Genomic DNA, 18,149 nt, shown 5'->3' on the forward strand with positions numbered 1-18,149 from the left:
TTATAAAGCATGCAACTTTATTAGATAAAAAATGTAGATAAAAATCATAATATAATGAATAGAGAGCTGTTTTATGATTCAGACTGCTCAACATAAACCTATTCAACAACAAAAAGCACTTAGAACTTTGCTGTTTGTAAGTTTATCTTCACTCAACTCCACCTCAAAACATCCCAATATCCTGAGTAGAAAAGTTCCACAACATTCCTCACCTGTCAAAGCAACACATGAAAAAAATACCTAACAACTTAGAAAAAGAAGCTGCATAAAATGATGCATGACATACTCTTTTTCTGCAGGGATGAGAATACTTTTTAATTCTGAGTTCTCAACAGAGAAGCTGGGCTTAGAAAAACTGACAGGCCGGCGCCGTGGCTCACTAGGCTAATCCTCCGCCTTGCGGCGCCGGCACACCGGGTTCTAGTCCCAGTCGGGGCACCGATCCTGTCCCGGTTGCCCCTCTTCCAGGCCAGCTCTCTGCTGTGGCCAGGGAGTGCAGTGGAGGATGGCCCAAGTGTTTGGGCTCTGCACCCCATGGGAGACCAGGATAAGCACCTGGCTCCTGTCATCGGAACAGCGCGGTGCGCCGGCCGCAGTGCGCTACCGCGGCGGCCATTAGAGGGTGAACCAACGGCAAAGGAAGACCTTTCTCTCTGTCTCTCTCTCTCTCTCACTGTCCACTCTGCCTGTCAAAAATAAAAAAAATAAATAAAAAAAAAAAAAGAAAAACTGACACACACCATGTATAAAAAAGTGTAAGAAACAAGATCATAAGAAAAGTTTAGATACAATGCCAAGGGAAGGAGCTGGCATTGTGGCATAGTAGGCTAAGTCTCCGCCTGCAATGCTGTCATATGGGTGCTGGTATGTGTCCCAGTGCTCCTCTTCCAATCCAACTCCCTGCTAATGCGACAGGGAAAGCAGTATAAGATGGCCCAAGTGCTTAGGCCTCTGCACATACGTGGGAGACTGGTAAGAAGCTCCTGGCTCTTGGCTTCGGATCAGCCCAGCTCCAGCCATTACGACCATTTGGGGAGTAAGCCAGCGGACAGTTGACCTTTCTTTCTCTCCCCCTCTCTGTCTGTGACTCTGTATCAGCTAAAAAAAAAATTTTTTAAATGCCAAGAGAATTCAGAAGAATTTCCTTTCAGCTCTTGGGGATTTGGGGATGGGGAGGGTGAGGTGAGACAGGAAAGGAATCATAAAAGTAGTGGCATTTGAGATCTAAGTGGACTTTCAGAGATGAGTAAAATTCAGATAGGAGAAAAAGGTACTCAAAGCTGAAAATGAACAGCAAAGAGGCAGACATGGGAATATGTAACACACACAGGGCAAACAGCAAAGCTGGAAATATAGGCTAATGTCAGATTATAGAAAGTGAGCTAAAACACTGAGTGCAGGAGCATGAATGCACAAAACTGTTCTTCAGAAAGTTAATCTGGCACCAGCTGTGTAGGATAAATTTGAGAACACAAACATATTAGGACATGACTGTTAAGTCTTCATGTACAATTGAATTTGGAAAGTGATGATGGGACAGTTAAGACAATGGGGCAGATGAGGGGAAGCTCCAAAGAGGAGGAATCATAAATGATACTATAGCACTAAACTTGTCATTAGGAGGATGTGACTTTTTTTTTTTTTTTTTTTAAATTTATTTGAAAGTCAGAGTTACACAGAGAGGAGAGGCAAAGAGAGAGAGGTCTTCCATCCGATGGTTCACTCCCCAGTTGGCTGCAAATGCCGGAGCTGTGCCAATCCAAAACCAGGAGCCAGGAGCCAGGAGTTTCCTCCAGATCTCTCACATGAGTGCAGGGGCCCAAGGACTTGGGCCATCTTCTACTGCTTCCCCAGGCCACAACAGAGAGCTGGATCAGAAGAGAAGCAGCCATGTCTCGAACCGGTGCCCATATGGGATGCTGGCGCTTCAGGCCAGGGTGTTAATCCGCTGGGCCACGGCGCTGGCCCCAAGGATGTGACTTCTTTTTTTTTTTGACAGGCATAGTGGACATTGAGAGAGAAGGACAGAGAAAGGTCTTCCTTTTGCCGTTGGTTCACCCTCCAATGGCCGCCGCGGCTGGTGCGCTGCGGCCGGCGCACCGCGCTGATCCGAAGTCAGGAGCCAGGTGCTTCTCCTGGTCTCCCATGGGGTGCAGGGGCCCAAGGACTTGGGCCATCCTCCACTGCACTCCCTGGCCACAGCAGAGAGCTGGCCTGGAAGAGGGGCAACCGGGACAGGATCGGTGCCCCGACCAGGACTAGAACCCGGTGTGCCGGCGCCACTAGGCGGAGGATTAGCCTATTGAACTGCGGCGCCGGCTAGGATGTGACTTCTTTAACAAAAAGGAGCAATGGTTCTGAGAGAATAGTGTTATTAAATTTGAGATGTATGAAAATCCAGCTAGCAACTAAATCTGCGGTCTTACTACTCAGGAAAAAGTACACAGCAGAAGATAAGAGATTTGATGTAAGAGTAATAATTAAATCCAGAATATCAAAAGGAAGTGGAATATAAGGTAGGAGGAAAGAGCTTTTTTTTTTTTTTTTTAAATAAAAAAGATTTATTTACTTAGAGTCCGTTACAGGGGGAGGGAGGGAGAAACAGAGATCTCTTCCATCTGCTAGTTCACTCTCCAAATGGCAGCAATGGCCACAGCTTGGTCAATTCAAAACAAGGAATCAGGAGCTGTATGGGTTTCCCATGTGGGTGACAGGGGCCTAGGCATTGGGTCATCTTCCACGCTTTTCCCAGGCCATTAGCAGGGAGCTAGATCAGAAGTAGAACAGCCGGGATATGAACTGGTGTCCACATGGGATGTTGGCATTGCAAGCACTGGATTTACTGGCTACGTCACGATGCCAGTCACAAGAAGTTGAGTTTATAAAGAAAAAGTAAGTGAACTTACACTTCACTTCAAATGAATATAGCTTGCACTGTGTTTAAGAATAAAAGAATGGGACCAGCATTGTGCTGCAGTAAGTTAAGCTGCCTCCTGCAATGCTGGCATTTCATATAGTCACCAGTTAGAGTCTGCTAATGCACCTGGGTAAACAGCCAAAGATGGCCCAAGTGCTTGGGCTCCTGACATCCACATGGGAGACCTGGATGGAATTCCAGGATTCTGGCTTCAGCCTTGCCCAGCCCTGGCTGGTAAGGCCATTTGAAAAGTGAAGCAGCAGACGGAAGATCACTTCATCTTTCACTCTTATAAATAAATAAATAAATAAATAAATAAATAAATAAATAAATAAATAAATCTTTAAAAATATAAAATATTTAAAAATATAAAAGAACAGCTCCAGGAGTATTTCCTTGGTTATAGAATGTTTATTTCTGTGTGATCTGGTATTAATCCTCATAAATCTCTTGGATCCTCTGCTAAGCTGAAATTTCACTGAACTGATCCATTAATCCCACATTGATTCAATATCTATATAGTCAGTATATAGTGCTATCCACAAAGAATTTCTGATTTTCTCTTTTGGGATGCCTGAGTCTTTTGTTTCTGTCCTACATCAGAGTGCCTGGGTTCAATTTTCAGCTCCTGACTAGCTTCCTGCTAATACAGTCCCTGCCACCCAAGTGTGACACTTGGATTGTGTCCCCAGCTCCCAGGTCCCTATACCAGCCCAGCACGTGGGGGCTCTGTTTCCACCTTTCAAAAACAAAAATCAGGAGGAGAAGTGAGGTGATCAGTATTGACCTACCAGAACTAGAAAGTAAAATGTAATAATATGGTTCTGCAGAATTCCATGCAGAATATTACCTTGCTGGACCATCAGAGTGACCAAACCAAACATCCCTTCAAAGGTCAAAGTTTATATAAAAACCTGGGCATTTGGAGCAGTCATTAAGACTATGCTTGCTTGGGATACTTGTATCTCATGTCCGAATGTCTGGGATGGGTCCCAGCTGTGCTTCCATTTCCAGGTTGCTGCTAATATGCACTCTGGGGTGAGGGGAAGCAGGTGATGGTCAAGTATTTAAGTCCCTGCTTCCCATGTGAGTGACCTGTATTGAGTTCAGGGCTCCAACCTAAGGCAGATGCAGGCATCTGGGGAGTGAACCAGCAAGGGAAGATCTGACTCTCTCTCTCTGCCTTTCAAATAAAAGATGAAAACAAACAGTGGCCAATGTGCAGAAGGAGAGGAGAAACAGAAAAGGAATGAGTAACTTGGTAATACAATGAAGGAAATCCAATGTTAACAATGGTGCTTCAAGAAAGGCTCACAGCAAGAGATGATATTATCTATTAGGTAATTTACACTGGATGTCTGGAAGAGTGAAGCTGTATTTCCAAGGAGCACACCTGTTCTCAGGTCAAATAGAAGCCTGTAAACTTTGATGAATGACATTTCTCAGGGATATATACTGCCATACAATATGATGAAATAGACTACACCGTGACATGGTGTAACATTATGAGTAAACTATGGCTAAGACTAAGACTGAGGTCATTTTTATGTCTTAAATCTCATTTTCTAGAGAACTTCACATATAAAAATTTTAATTTCAATCCTTGAAGAATCCATAGGGATTAAAAAAAACAGAAAAAATTAGGGGGTCTCTTACCCATCATCATCATTTGGATTTTTAGCCCATGTGTAGTGCATGAAATATGCAAAATCATATTTACTGGTGTTTTCCAATGTTTATAAGTGGGAATTCTGCTATTTAATAATGTATACTAATGGTGATCTAGCAATACCTCATACATGGTAAGACACAGGGCAAAAAAGAAATAAACTGCTTACTTGCAGTTAAGAAAAGTTTAGTGATCCAGGATCACATTCAAATGAGCCTTACAGACAATCAAAGGTTCATGCTACACTTTCTTGAGCCAATTTATTATGCTGTGTAGCACTGCTACTGGAAGGACCAAGGTGGGAAAATACTTGGTCAGATTCATAAGACTAACTTTTAATAGTAAGAATCACTAATGGAAAAAACATAAGTGAAACAATAAGAAAAAGAAAAAATTCACTCTAATAAAAATATTACACTAGGCAATCACAGAAACAGTGATCTATTTTTCACAAATGATAGTTAAAAAAAAAAAAAGCAATGTCACTATTAGTTTAAATATACAATTCACAACTGCCACAGTTAAGAGCCTAGGGAGGTAAAAAGCTTTAACTAGCAAATGCAATACGTTCTTGTTGTTTCATATTGATTTAAGATATTCTTAGAGCACTTCATATAGTTGGGGGTAGGGATTGTCAGGGAGGCAGGTATGTGTAAATTCACATTTTCTGTAAATCTAAAAATGCTCTGAAATAAAGTACATTAAAAAAATTAGTTACCTGAGAGTTATCTTGCTATACTATGAGCTATACTACACATATCCTGCTATACAATTAGCTCCATGTGAGCTGAAATCATGATTACTTTTGGTCACTGGTACCTGGCACACAGTACTCATAAGTGTTAGACAAACACATGACTAAATATTTTTCTGGAAGCCTGAATATAATCATTTAATTTTCTTTCAGTTTGTTTAAGGACTTTGCTTTTCTTTAGGGTATTAAAGATGAATACAATCAAAATGTAAAGTAGAAAAACAAAATTGTTGCTTGCTTTTTAAACATTAAGTAAAATAATTTGTTGTAGAACGTAAAACACTTCCAGGTTAGATTATTAAAGTCTCACACTAAGACATTATCTTTTCACATTCTAAAACACATCTTCAGAGGGAAAAAAAAAACTCAAGAGTTCATACAAACTAAAGTTAAATATTATTTTAAAAACCCTTACCTGACAAATTTTTTCCCAGATCTCATCACAGCCAGCTTTTTCCTGAAAACTTAGAGCCAGATCATAGTTCTCAGCTTCTGACCAAACAATTAATGTATCCTGTTTAAAAATAAAGATAAGTATATCATCACAATAGAAAATAGGAATCTAAAAGTAGAAATAAAAATCAAGAGGACTGGAAATAGCAATAGCAATGGCAAATGTCTTCTGATACATAAAATTAACATTCAAATAACATTATAGAAGTACACTTTGTTACTCTCTGAAACTTTAGCAATATATTAGCAATGAAATAGTAGCTTTGGTACTAAACAAGTACCACCAGTGGCAAACAAACCAGTGGCTTAAGGCTGTAGAAAAATAAAGCCAACATTCAGGGAAGTGCTCTCCTAGAATGTCTTCAATTTATATCCCTATCAGAAGGTTACGTATGCTTTTAGAAAAGTTATCAACCTCTGTATTTGAAGCTAAGGTTTGATTTAAATTAAAACACACACAAATTTAAACACTGTAATCTCTATGTATTACATAAAACAACTGTTTCAGATACAGAACGATAATTTTATGACTAAAATTTTGATTAAAAAAAAAAACCAAAAAAACCATGAATTGAGTTTACACTCTCCCAAGAATACAATCTATAAGGGCACTTCAAAAAGTTCACATAAAAACAGAATTAAAATTTATTTAGGTACAAGAAAATTTTGAAATCATTGCAGTTTTTATATAAGATGCATTTCCACGAACTTTCTGAAGTCCTTATACAAGATACATTAATTACTTATTCATCTGATCAGCACTTTAAAATATTATGACCTGATATTATGAAATAAACAACTATGACTAAGCCCTAGATTAACAAAGTCTTGACAATGAAAACATCTTATCACTTTTCAGCTTTAGCAAGTAAATTAAAAATATCCTTTAATTCATCCAGGGCCTTAGATTAATATTCATATTGTCTATGTAATCAGATAAGAACAGTTGGAAAGCTAGGTTCTACCTTCTTCCTGGCTACTTTTCATGAAAAAGTAATTTGTCACTATTGCTATCATTCTAAAATTTTATCAGGTCCTTTTTGGGTTTAAAATGCTTCAGCTGTTCCCATCAATTGCAGAAGACATTTCTTAAACCTTTAAAAAACTGAGTGAGACCCTTCCTACAAAGACAATTTTACTAAGAACCTTTATGCAGGGTCTCATTTGTGGGTGGTAGGAACCCAATTATTTGAGCCTTCACTGCTGCCTGCCAGGGTATGCAATGGCAGGAAGCTGGAGTCAGGAGCTAGACCCAGCCACTCGGATGGGGGATGTGGAAGTCTTAACCACTAGGCTAGAAGTCTGTTCCTGTTAGCTCTTAAATCTTGTTAGTTAGCATTTTAAAACTCAATATACACTTACAGCATAAGATACCTAGAAATGACAGTAGAAACAAACGTATTTAATATCAGAGAGTCTGGTTCTTAGTCCTGGTTGTTTTTATCCTTTTAACAACTCTCAATTGGGGAAATGGCAATTTCTTATCAGACCTTATATCAGTTTCTGCTTTGGCACACGGTCAGCTTACACTAGGAGTGTGTCAGACCCTTATCTTTTCATTTGTACTTCTATTATTGAACAATAGCGTGGGGCTGACGCTGTGGCCCAGCGGTTAATGCCCTGGTCTGAAGTGCTGGCATTCCATATGGACTGGACGCTGGTTTCGAGACCCGACTGCTCCACTTCTGATCTAGCTCTCTGCTATGGCCTGGGAAAGCAGTGGAAGATGGCCCAAGTCCTTGGGCCCCTGCACCCAAGTGGGAGACCCAGAAGACGCTCCTGGCTCCAGTTCGGCACAGCTCTGGCTGTCGCGGCCAATTGGGGAGTGAACCATCGGATGGACGACCTCTCTCTCTCTCTCTCTCTGCCTCTCCTCTCTCTGTGTAACTGACTTTCAAATAAATAAATAAATCTTAAAAAAAAGAAAAAAGGGGGTTAAAACAGTTTAAATCAGAAATATCTGCAAACACTTATCTGTACAAAGGAGCTATAATTCACAAGAGTAGGGAACATTGTTCATGGGAATATTACTCTGCTCATGGACTATCAAGTTTATTTTTGACTCCTTATCACCTTTTTATTAAATAATAACAAAATTCAATTATCTTCTTTTGGAAAAACATATACAAAGGTTTCTTCTCAAACTCCAATGCTTCATACTATGCATTCCATTTTGGAGATCATTAACAATCCAAAGCCTTTATCCAGGCATCCAAGGTCTTCTCCATTTTGAGTCTTACTTTCTGAGAAGGCTCGGTAAGCACTGAAACCTTTATTGAAAGTTATGAGTCCCTCCCTCCCATTTTTCATCATCATTTTCTGTTATTCTTACCTTCCCATTTGTAACCCAAGTTCTTTTTCTATATGTGGTCAAAATCTGAGAAACTAAATAGAATTTGTATTTAGAGATGCTTTGCAATGATAACAGGACTACCCTTGAGGAATGGTTAAAAATACAGATTCCTGGCCGGCGCTGCAGCTCAATAGGCTAATCCTCTGCCTGCAGCGCCAGCACACTGGGTTCTAGTCTGGGTCGGGGTGCCGGATTCTGTCCCGGTTACCCCTCTTCCAGGCTAGCTCTCTGCTATGGCCCAGGAGTGCAGTGGAGGATGGCCCAAGTGCTTGGACCCTGCACCCCCGCATGAGAGACCAGGAGAAGCACCTGGCTCCTGGCATCGGATCAGCAAGATGAGCTGGCCGGGGCGGCCATTAGAGGGTGAACCAAAGGCAAAAAGGAAGACCTTTCTCTCTGTCTGTCTCACTGTCCACTCTGCCTGTCAAAACACACACACACACACACACAAAAACAACAACAGCAACAACAGATTCCTAAGCCTCTCCCCTGGGGACAGGTAGGAATGAGGCTCAAGAATGCTTATTTTTAACCAGGTCTCCAGGCAATTCTTTTCCTAAGTCAAATTTGAGAAATGACCTAACTGTAATCTCTAGTTGGTTCAAAGGGTATAAGAATGTGTCATCAAAACTATTTGCTCATTCGTGGGACTCACCTTTTTAGTGACACTATTAATGCTTCTATTTAAATTTAAAACTGGAGTTTTCCTCTATTAATTGAAACATTTAATCACCAACATGTCCCTATGGAAATCAGACTTTAAATAAGCTTGCAGGGAGAAAAGAAAAAGCTGCATTTGATCAGGTCCCTTAAAATGACAAGAAGTCCAAAACAGGGTAAGTCATGGGCTGAAAAACCTTTGACAATTCAGCCTTTACCAAATTAAGTTGTTACATGTAGCTTTATTACAAAAAATAGCTGTTTTCAATCCTACATATTAAAAACATGTTCCAAGGGTAGTCATTTGGCACAGCAGTTAATCACTGCTTGGGAATGTCTGCATCCCTTATCAGAGTGTATGATTTGAGTCCCTGATACTCTACTTTTGAACCAGCTTTTTTTTTTTTTTTTTTAATTGATTTGACAGATTGAGTTTGACAGTGAAAGAGGGAGACAGAGAGAAAGGTCTTCCTTCCATTGGTTCACCCCTCAAATGGCTGCTACATCCGGCGCTGCGCCGATCCGAAGCCAGGAGCCAGGTACTTCTTCCTGATCTCCGACGCGGGTGCAGGTGCCCAAGCACTTGGGCCATCCTCCACTGCCCTCCCGGGCCACAGCAGAGAGCTGAACCAGCTTTCTTCTAAAATGCATCCTAGGAGGTAGCAGATGATGACTAATGTATACTTTGGTCCCTGCTACTGACATGAAAGACGAGGATTGAGTTCCAGCTCTGGCTGTGGCCTGATTCAATGCCAGTTCCTGCAGGCATTTAAGGAGTAAACCAGCAGATGGAAGATCTCTCTGCCTCTTTTAAATTTTGAGGAAATGAATAAATTTTTTAGAAATTCCACCAGCAACAAAACAAACATATCCCAGAGCCAAATATGATTTAATCATATATTCTTGATCCAGGACCTAAATGATATTTTTAAAATATACTTAAAACTTGGTGCATAACAAGTTTGGAGACAGGGTCTCCAGTTTTTTTTTAATCATATTCACAAAAGCTTCTGTGATACACCTTAGGGGGCCAATAAATCAATAGATTGCTTCAGTTTTCCCCCATAACAATCCATTCAGTCATGAAATATGACAAACTACCTCTTGTCAGACTATCTTTGCCCTTAAATAGTATGACAAAATTCAGTACAAACAACTGTAGTTTTCCAAAAGGAACATATACTGAAACAAACTGAAATATCGGTATACTTATAAAATTCAATTTATATATTCAAAACCAATTTATAAGTTTGAAAATGAGTAAGATTAACCAAACAATGTAGTATTTAATCCTCTAGCTGGTCCTTTCTCTAACCTAAAAGGCTGAGATGTCTTAAAACACAGTAAGGTACAATGTAAAGTCCAAAACAGACATGACAGTGCTTACAAAGTGTAGTAGTATCTTTCTAAAACCTAGGATATATTTTGATAGCCCTGAATTAGGACTTGAAAAGCACACAACTCCACCATAATCTAATTTTGCACCTTCAACAAATTATTTACCCTCTTTGATCTTCATCAGAAAAGGGGAAAATCCTGCCCACATCAGGATTATGATTATTATGAATACGGTTCTCATATTGAGCTTATTATGCACCAGGTACTGCGCTAAGGCGTTTTCATATCTTAACAAAATTATCACTAGAAAGGTAGCGTACCTTCATTTTAAAGATAAGGTTCAGAGAACATTTGCTCAAAATCACATAGCTAGAAATAAACAGAACTCAGGAACTCAAGACAGTCCACGTCTAAAGTCACATTCCTGCTCCTATACCACATATGAAATGTACATCAATTCTAAAAGAATTGCTTTCTAATAACATGTTTTGCAAAATTCTCTCCTATAACACTATGCTTATCTAAACATCCGTCTAGATCTCCAAATAGGAAAGACCTCTCCCCACTTAATTCCCAAAGATTCCTCCTTGGTCTGGCTCCAAATCACCATTTAGGACACCCCTCCACCTACCACTGTGCTTCAGTCTTCCCAAATTACCTGTTCATTTTCTCTACTCTTGCACCTGAGCCACATTCTGAGTGCTGGCATTTAAATGTAGCACTGTGCTGTTGACAGCTCATAAATTCATTAGTCCATTCCCCACAACAGCTCTCGGGTTGAACTTCCAATATTCTCAATTTAGCCAAATAAGAGATGGATACAATAATATATGATATTTTCATTTCTACCTTCATCTCAGTAAGGTTCTTCAAACTAAAACCTAGAATATTCTCAACCTTAATCTTGCAGAATATCAAACAGCCATATCCTTCTTCTTTCTGATTATCAACACCTAATCCATCAGCATGCCGTATCACTACTACTTTCAATTTATCCACCCACCTATTTCCAACTCCATCACTCTAATCACCTCAACATTATCTTTGATTGGGCTATGCAGCAATTTTTCAACCAGCCTTTCTCTTATTGTCTCCATTCCGCAGATTTATATTATAAAGTTTTTTTGGATCACCTTAAAAACTCTTCAAAAAGATCCCAAGTGCACTTTAAAAACCAAAGCTAAAGGCCGGCACCGTGGCTCACTAGGCTAATCCTCTGCTTGCAGTGCCGGCACACCGGGTTCTAGTAACGGTTGGGGCGCCGGATTCTGTCCCGGTTGCCCCTCTTCCAGTCCAGCTCTCTGCTGTGGCCCGGGAGTGCAGTGGAGGATGGCCCAAGTGCTTGGGCCCTGCACCCACATGGGAGACCAGGAGGAAGCACCTGGCTCCTGGCTTCGGATCAGCGCAGTGCGCGGGCCGCAGCACTCCAGCGGAGAGGCCACTGGGGGGTGAACCAACGGAAAAGGAAGACCTTTCTCTCTGTCTCTCTCTCTCTCACTGTCCACTCTGCCTGTCAAAAAAAAAAAAAAAATTTCATTTGATGATTCTTAAGTTAGAAATTTCTACCCCAAATTCTTACCTGACCTCTAGTCTCAGATTGTAAGTCCTTTCCATTGATTTTACCATTAATTCAAAGCCTAAATAGTTGGGGGGAAGGAAGGGTCAGGAAGCAAGGTACAAAACAGTATATGGTATGCTATCCTGGAAGTCAATAAAAGGGAGGATGCATATGTAATTATACACATATTTCTTTATATATGCACACCTCTAGAAAGGTATAAAAGCAACTGGTAATATGGGTGGCCTCCAGCAGGGAAAAGTATACAGAGTCTGGGGTGGGAAAGAGGCTTCACTAGAGAGTTTTAATCATTTTTTATTCTAATAAACAAACCTCAAACCAAATGATTAAAGTAAACCTGCTCAGCTCCCTAGTTTCTGAAGAGAATCATCATTTTCTTAGCCTCAGACTCAAAATATACTAGGGCTCTGTTCCTTCTTTTCAAGTCCATTTACCACAGAGTTTCTTCCTTTCTTTTAATCTGAATTACTACAAAAGATCTTGCTACCCAAAAGGACTTTCACAATACTCTCCCCTCTGCCCAATTTATTATTCATGGCAGTGCCACAATATCACTTTCAACATTTTAGGCAACTATTCAAAAACCTATAATGACTCCCTTTTATTTAGTAAACAGCTCTCAATTAAGAAACCTCTGCTTCAAACAGGCTTAATACCTTTTGTAGCAAGCATTCATAGTTCCTTCTGCAAACATCACTATAAAGAGTTAAGTTTTTCCTAATGATTCAAGTTTGTATTAACCTCTCCTCTAATTTTTACTGCTCAGATCTGTGGGGTACAAGTTTGCTTTTTATATAAAGGATTCTGTGTTGGTATATGGTATTCTCAACTAAGATTCTGAACCTTTCTGCACCTTAGTTGTGTCATCTGTGTAATGCTTTAAATGAAGATTAAATTAATATACTTCGTTAATATACGTTATCAGTTATCTTATAATTCTGTAATTGTTTCATCTGTTGTATCTTGTCTCCTAATAAAACTGAAAGGAAAACCTCCCTATAGTTCCTCCCTAACCTCATTAGCACATGATCATATCAAACACAGTAAGTATTATGTCCCTGTGACTGCTTTTCATTTTTGATTGTCAAGACCAGTGAGGTTTATTTTAAATAACTTAAAATTTTGACACATATATCAGGTACTTTATTGATGTTGTATAAACATTCTCTTCTATTTCCAATTTATTTGTTTAAATACTTAACAAGTTTATCAAGTAAATACATCTTCTCTTTCCCATTAACTTCTGCAGTGTCACACAAAGATGTGAATCAATGATAACCTTGATAGTCACTTGACATTCAATTTAACTTACTTCAACTTATCTTAAAGCTGTTAAAAAGCACAAACTGATAAAATTTTGGTGAAAATAAGAAAAACTATTACAAAAAAACTAAAATTTAACTTATCCCGATTGGTTCTCTCAACTCTGTGCTCAATTTAAACAAAAACAAAGAAAATAAAACATGTGATCCCAGGCACACAGGTTTTCCATTCTTATAAATGCATAAAACTTTTCTGTATTCTTTTCATTCCAGTTTTTTTTTAACAAACCTTTATTATTTAGTAAAAGTACTTCAATTTAAAAAATGAAAAATGTCTAATATACTGTCTGCAGTATGACAGAAACCATTTCAAAATAGCATAATTTGAAAAAAGGCATTTTCTCTTCTAATATGCTGTTACTTATCTAATAATTTTCCAGCACAGTAACATTATGCATGAAACTATGTCCCCAAATTTCTATTCACAGAACTACTGAGTATTCTTAACTTATACTAGATTTATACACAATCTCTGCCATAATATGATCCTTCCAATAGTAATAACAGCAAAAGGATCTTACACGTAACCTGAGAATCCATATTATAGCTAAATTTGTAGGTAACTGCTACAACTTAGTAATATTTAAGAAAAAAATTCCTGGCACCAGCATTGTGGTGCAGCAGATTCATCTACCACCTACAACTCTGGCATCTTGTAAGGGTGCCAGTTGATTCATTTCTAGTCCACCTTCCTGCTAATGTACCTAGGAAAGTTGTGTAAGTTGGCCCAAATCCTTGGGCCTCTCTACCCACATGGGAAACACCGACCGAGTTCCAGGCTCCTGGCTTTGGGTTGACTCAGTCCTGGCAGTTATGGCCATTTGGGGAGTAAACCAGAGGACAGAGGATCAATCAATCTCACCATCTCTGTAACTCCCCCTTTTAAATAAAATAAATAAATGAGGGGCTAGCACTGTGGCGCAGCAGGTTAAAGCCCTGGCCTGAAGCGCCGGCATCCCATATGGGCACCGGTCCTAGTCCTGGCTGTTCCTCTTGCAATCCAGCTCTCTTCTATGGCCTGGGAAAACAGTAGAAGATGGGCCAAGTCATTGGGCCCCTGCACACACATGGGAGACATGGAAGAAGCTCCTGGCTCCTGGATTCGATCAGTGCAGCTCTGGCCATTGCCGCCATCTGGGGAGTGAACCAGCGGATGGAAGACCCCTCTCTCTGTCTCTACCTCTGGCTGTAACTCTTTCAAATAAATAAAATAAATCTTTAAAAAAAAAATAAATCTTTTTTTAAGGTGCTTGATAATTATATACATGCAGATGGGGAGACATGCCAAAATATTAGTATTTCATCATATGTAAGTAAACTAAAAACAAATTAAAAATGGTTATTTGGTAAAGTTAAATGTAAGGACACAAAATTTACTTATATGTCTACATTAAAATGTCTATAGGAAAAGTCTTCAGGTGTTCAATCAAGCACATTTTTGATTCTCCACAAGAAAAAGACATACAAAAACTTCTAACCAGAGAAAAAAGCTATTAGTTGAATACTGAAAATTTTTAAATATTTTAAAATATGATTAAGGATGTATTGTATACACAATTGTTCAAATTTAAGATTTTTACAATTAACAAGCTGTTCAGTAGACAGTTTTATTTCCCCATCTACAAAGCATTTCTGAGCATCCAAATTCTCACAGACATTTAAGAAAGTAGGCATTAATGCTGTTAATATGATCCTACATTAATTTCTTTTTCCTCCAAAAATTTCTGCTGTATTGACTTTACATAGACACACATACACAGAAAACTGGAAATAATGCAAATATTTATCAGATGTAAATAATACAGCAAAATACAGTGTTTTTTGTAAACTAGATCTATACTTAAAAAAAGTGAAAAATTAAGTTGATTACAGGAAGAGTGTGGTATCAACTGTGTAAAGTTTAAAAACACAAAAGACTGCATATTACCTATGGATACATACATACAGAAAGGGTATAAAAGCATGTACAGAAAGAATACACATCAACTTCAAATAGCAGTTAACTATATGAAGAATGGAGAATGGACAGAATGGGATGACACAAGGGGCTTTACTCTATCCACAGTTCAACATTACAAAAAGATCTGAAACAAATACATTGTAATGTTTACATTGTTAAATCTGGTGGTTACAGACACCCATTATATTACTCTATGTACTACTAAAATCACATATTTCATAATAAAAATGAAATGAAAACATTCACAGAATAAAGGTTGAATCACTGCTACCATTTTCAGACTAAGTAATCAGGCACACCTAAAACACAAAACAGATTTTCTTCCCCACATACGACAATAAATATTAACAGAAAATGTCACATAATTGGCAATGTACACATTCATGAAATAACCACTGATTACTGTAAAAATATACAATTCGAGAATAGAATTTAAATGCTTCAAAAACTCTACCTTTGAGTCAAAAAACCTAATTTCATACTACAAACATTTTTTTTGCTTTACAGCACATTTCTTTTGATTTTCTTTTATGTCATTTCCTTTAATGTGATTCATAATAAAAGGTTTACTGTACAAGACACAGAAGAGACCTGGCTACCCTGTACTTAAATAAAACTGACAAGTACATCATATTCTAATAGAAACCAACAATGGCTAATTGAAAGATGTCAATAAATGACTGACAATACAAAAACTTTTCAGTCTGAACCTTTTAACCTGCAAGGGAAATATACAAGGTCTGTAACTGTGTTTACCAAACATGTTTTTTCTTGTCAGGAAAGTTTCCCGTCTTAGATTAATACTTCCTTGATCACAGATGAAGTCTTTCAAATTAAAGATAAACAACTACTTGCCTGTTGTTTCTGATATGCAGTGTTTGGATTTATCTTTGATTCCAAGAGTAGTGATCCTGAAAGATAAAAAATTACATACATCTCAACTTATGAAATCCTGAATAAAAATAATACACATTAAAAACAAAAACTCTCATGTCTCTTCAACCAGACAACTGAAGTAACAAAATAAATTCTAACTCACGTATTCTCTCCAGATATATGCTTCATATGATTTAGAGTATTTCAACCTATCCCTAACAATAAAGAAAAAAAAAAAAAACCACCATCCATCTAACAACAATATTCATACCAAGAAGATGAGCAGACTGGATGACTACTGAAAAAGTTTTATTGCAACACAAATTTTAAGGTGTAAACAACTTCTTAAAGCCATTCTTTAACAAAAGTTGTTTTATTCCATTTTCAGTTTTAACAAATAAATTATAAAGGACTCTGAAAGGATTCTAAGTACTTGGGCTAGAAATTACAGTGTTGCATTTATACTTTTCCTAACCCTAAAAACAGAATATTCTCTGTAGAAATGTCTGAGACTATTTAAAATAAAAGAGAAAGAGCCAGAGTACAAAATATGTCTATTACAGACTCAGACTGTTTTTCTTGTATCAGCTGCTCAAGTCAGACATTCAGATTACCCTGTAAAAAACGTCTTCATTATGGATCTGCATATATAATTCACATGACTGGTACAATAAATCAACGAGGATGAGTTTATGAGCTGCTCTGGTGCCCTAACTTGTTTAGGTTGTAAGCCATACGCTTTTTCACAGCACCCTCTACAAAGGAAGCCTAGAGGAATCCCGGACTAAAGGTGTACTTGTGCGTGCACGTATCGTGGCAACAGTCTGCAACAATCCCAGGGAAAGGTGCCTTTTGGTTTTCCTCAGTACCTGCCGACTAGAGCAACTGGGGTTCGTTGGTAAAATCCAGCTTAAGAAAAAATAATAAGTTTCACTAAACCTTTTGTGTTATACATATAATGGATAAGAAAATAAACAAGGCATGGCATCTAGCTACAGCGAAATCTATCTAGTTTTTCACCACTTCCTGCTCTCACTCTAAATCTCACCAAAAGAGGAGGGATTGGAGAGGAAAGGGTCAAATCCTTAATAGGGATGGGAGGCGGAGGAAGAGATCGGCGTCGGAGGGTAAATCCGGACAAAGTAGTTTGTTTTTACCACACAGAAGCAGGCTTAAAACCAACGCGCTGCCACGAGCGGTGGTAAGGGCAACCCGTTCCAGGGCCTAAACCCCACACTGTCCCCGGCCCAAGGGATGGCCCCCTCTTCTACCGACCCAATACCCTTACCGTCGGACTCTGCCCGAACCAGCAGCGACATCCCTTTGAGCTCCTCCACGTACGTGGAGGAGACGTGCCCAGTGCCTCGGTCGTCCCACTGCCGGTCTTCGTTCAGAGTATACACCTTCACTCGCCGCCGCGTATCCGACATGGTGGCCGCTACCCCCACCGCTCCGGCCGCCGCCTGCTCGCACTCCTCGTCTACTCCCTCACTCGTGAGAGACGCTAGCGGCGGTGGCGGCGGCGGCGGCGGCTCCGGAGAGGCCCGAGTACACCATGGCTCCAAAGGTAGAGATACGAACAGGGATGACGAGAGCCACCGAGACTCCTCCGCCCGGAGCCCCCGGTACCTCTCACCTCACCCCCGAGCACACCCCCTCCCCTCCCTTCTACCCCCCAGAGCTCGCTCGCTCTCCTGGCGCCGCGGTAACTACTACAGATCCGCCATCTTGTAACCCGACTCTCTGCCTTTCTCTTCCTCTTCCAGCAGACTCGCACGGGCTGCCCTAGCAGGGGCTACGGCGGCCGACAAGTCCAAGACACTGCAGCTCGGCTTCCACACGCGCTTCTGGAGCCGGGATGCCTGGCGTTCTCGCGAGGAGGGTACGCGCCTGAGGTGGGAGGGCCTGAGTGGCACTTCCTCTTTTCCCGGCCCCGCCTCCTGGCCTGGGATCTCAGCTGGGCGGGCGGCTCTCGCGAGCTCCCGTCACCGTTCGTGCGCCAGACTCCTTTCTGTGGAAGGCTGCGGGACCCGAGTCACGGCTCGGAGTTCGTCTGCTTGATGCACACTCGCTGGGTGTGACGAGGTCTCGCTCCCTGCGGACCGAGCTCTGGGCGCAAACCTGGGAAGTACGCAACCTTGAACAAGACTAACCCTGCCTGAGCAAAAAAAAAAAAAAAAAAAGTGCTTGCACTTCGGACGCTCACCCTGTCAGCCTGTGAAAGCGAAAAATAACGTGTGTGGAGAGAAAGGAACGCAGAATCCTTTC

The 18,149-nt window shown here is 40.0% G+C and overlaps 1 protein-coding gene across 6 annotated transcripts in view; it reads right to left on the reverse strand.

Moving 5' to 3' along the window:
* Positions 1-17,529, reverse strand: part of PPP4R3B (protein phosphatase 4 regulatory subunit 3B) — a 66,864-nt gene extending 49,335 nt beyond the window's left edge. For 3 of the 6 annotated variants that reach the window (XM_062209468.1, XM_062209465.1, XM_062209469.1), the window contains exons 1-3: positions 17,170-17,529; positions 15,861-15,916; positions 5,756-5,854 (exon numbers count right to left, since the gene is read on the reverse strand). In XM_062209468.1, coding sequence (XP_062065452.1) covers positions 5,756-5,854; positions 15,861-15,916; positions 17,170-17,311 — 297 coding nt within the window. In that variant the 5' untranslated portion in view covers positions 17,312-17,529. The remainder of the gene's footprint in view (positions 1-5,755; positions 5,855-15,860; positions 15,917-17,169) is intronic. The other 3 variants (XM_062209467.1, XM_062209464.1, XM_062209466.1) reach the window with 2 other exon arrangements.
* Between the last annotated feature and the right edge of the window lie 620 nt (positions 17,530-18,149).

The sequence above is a fragment of the Lepus europaeus genome, chromosome 13, assembly GCF_033115175.1.
Source record: "Lepus europaeus isolate LE1 chromosome 13, mLepTim1.pri, whole genome shotgun sequence".
NCBI classification, from domain to species: Eukaryota; Metazoa; Chordata; class Mammalia; order Lagomorpha; family Leporidae; genus Lepus; species Lepus europaeus.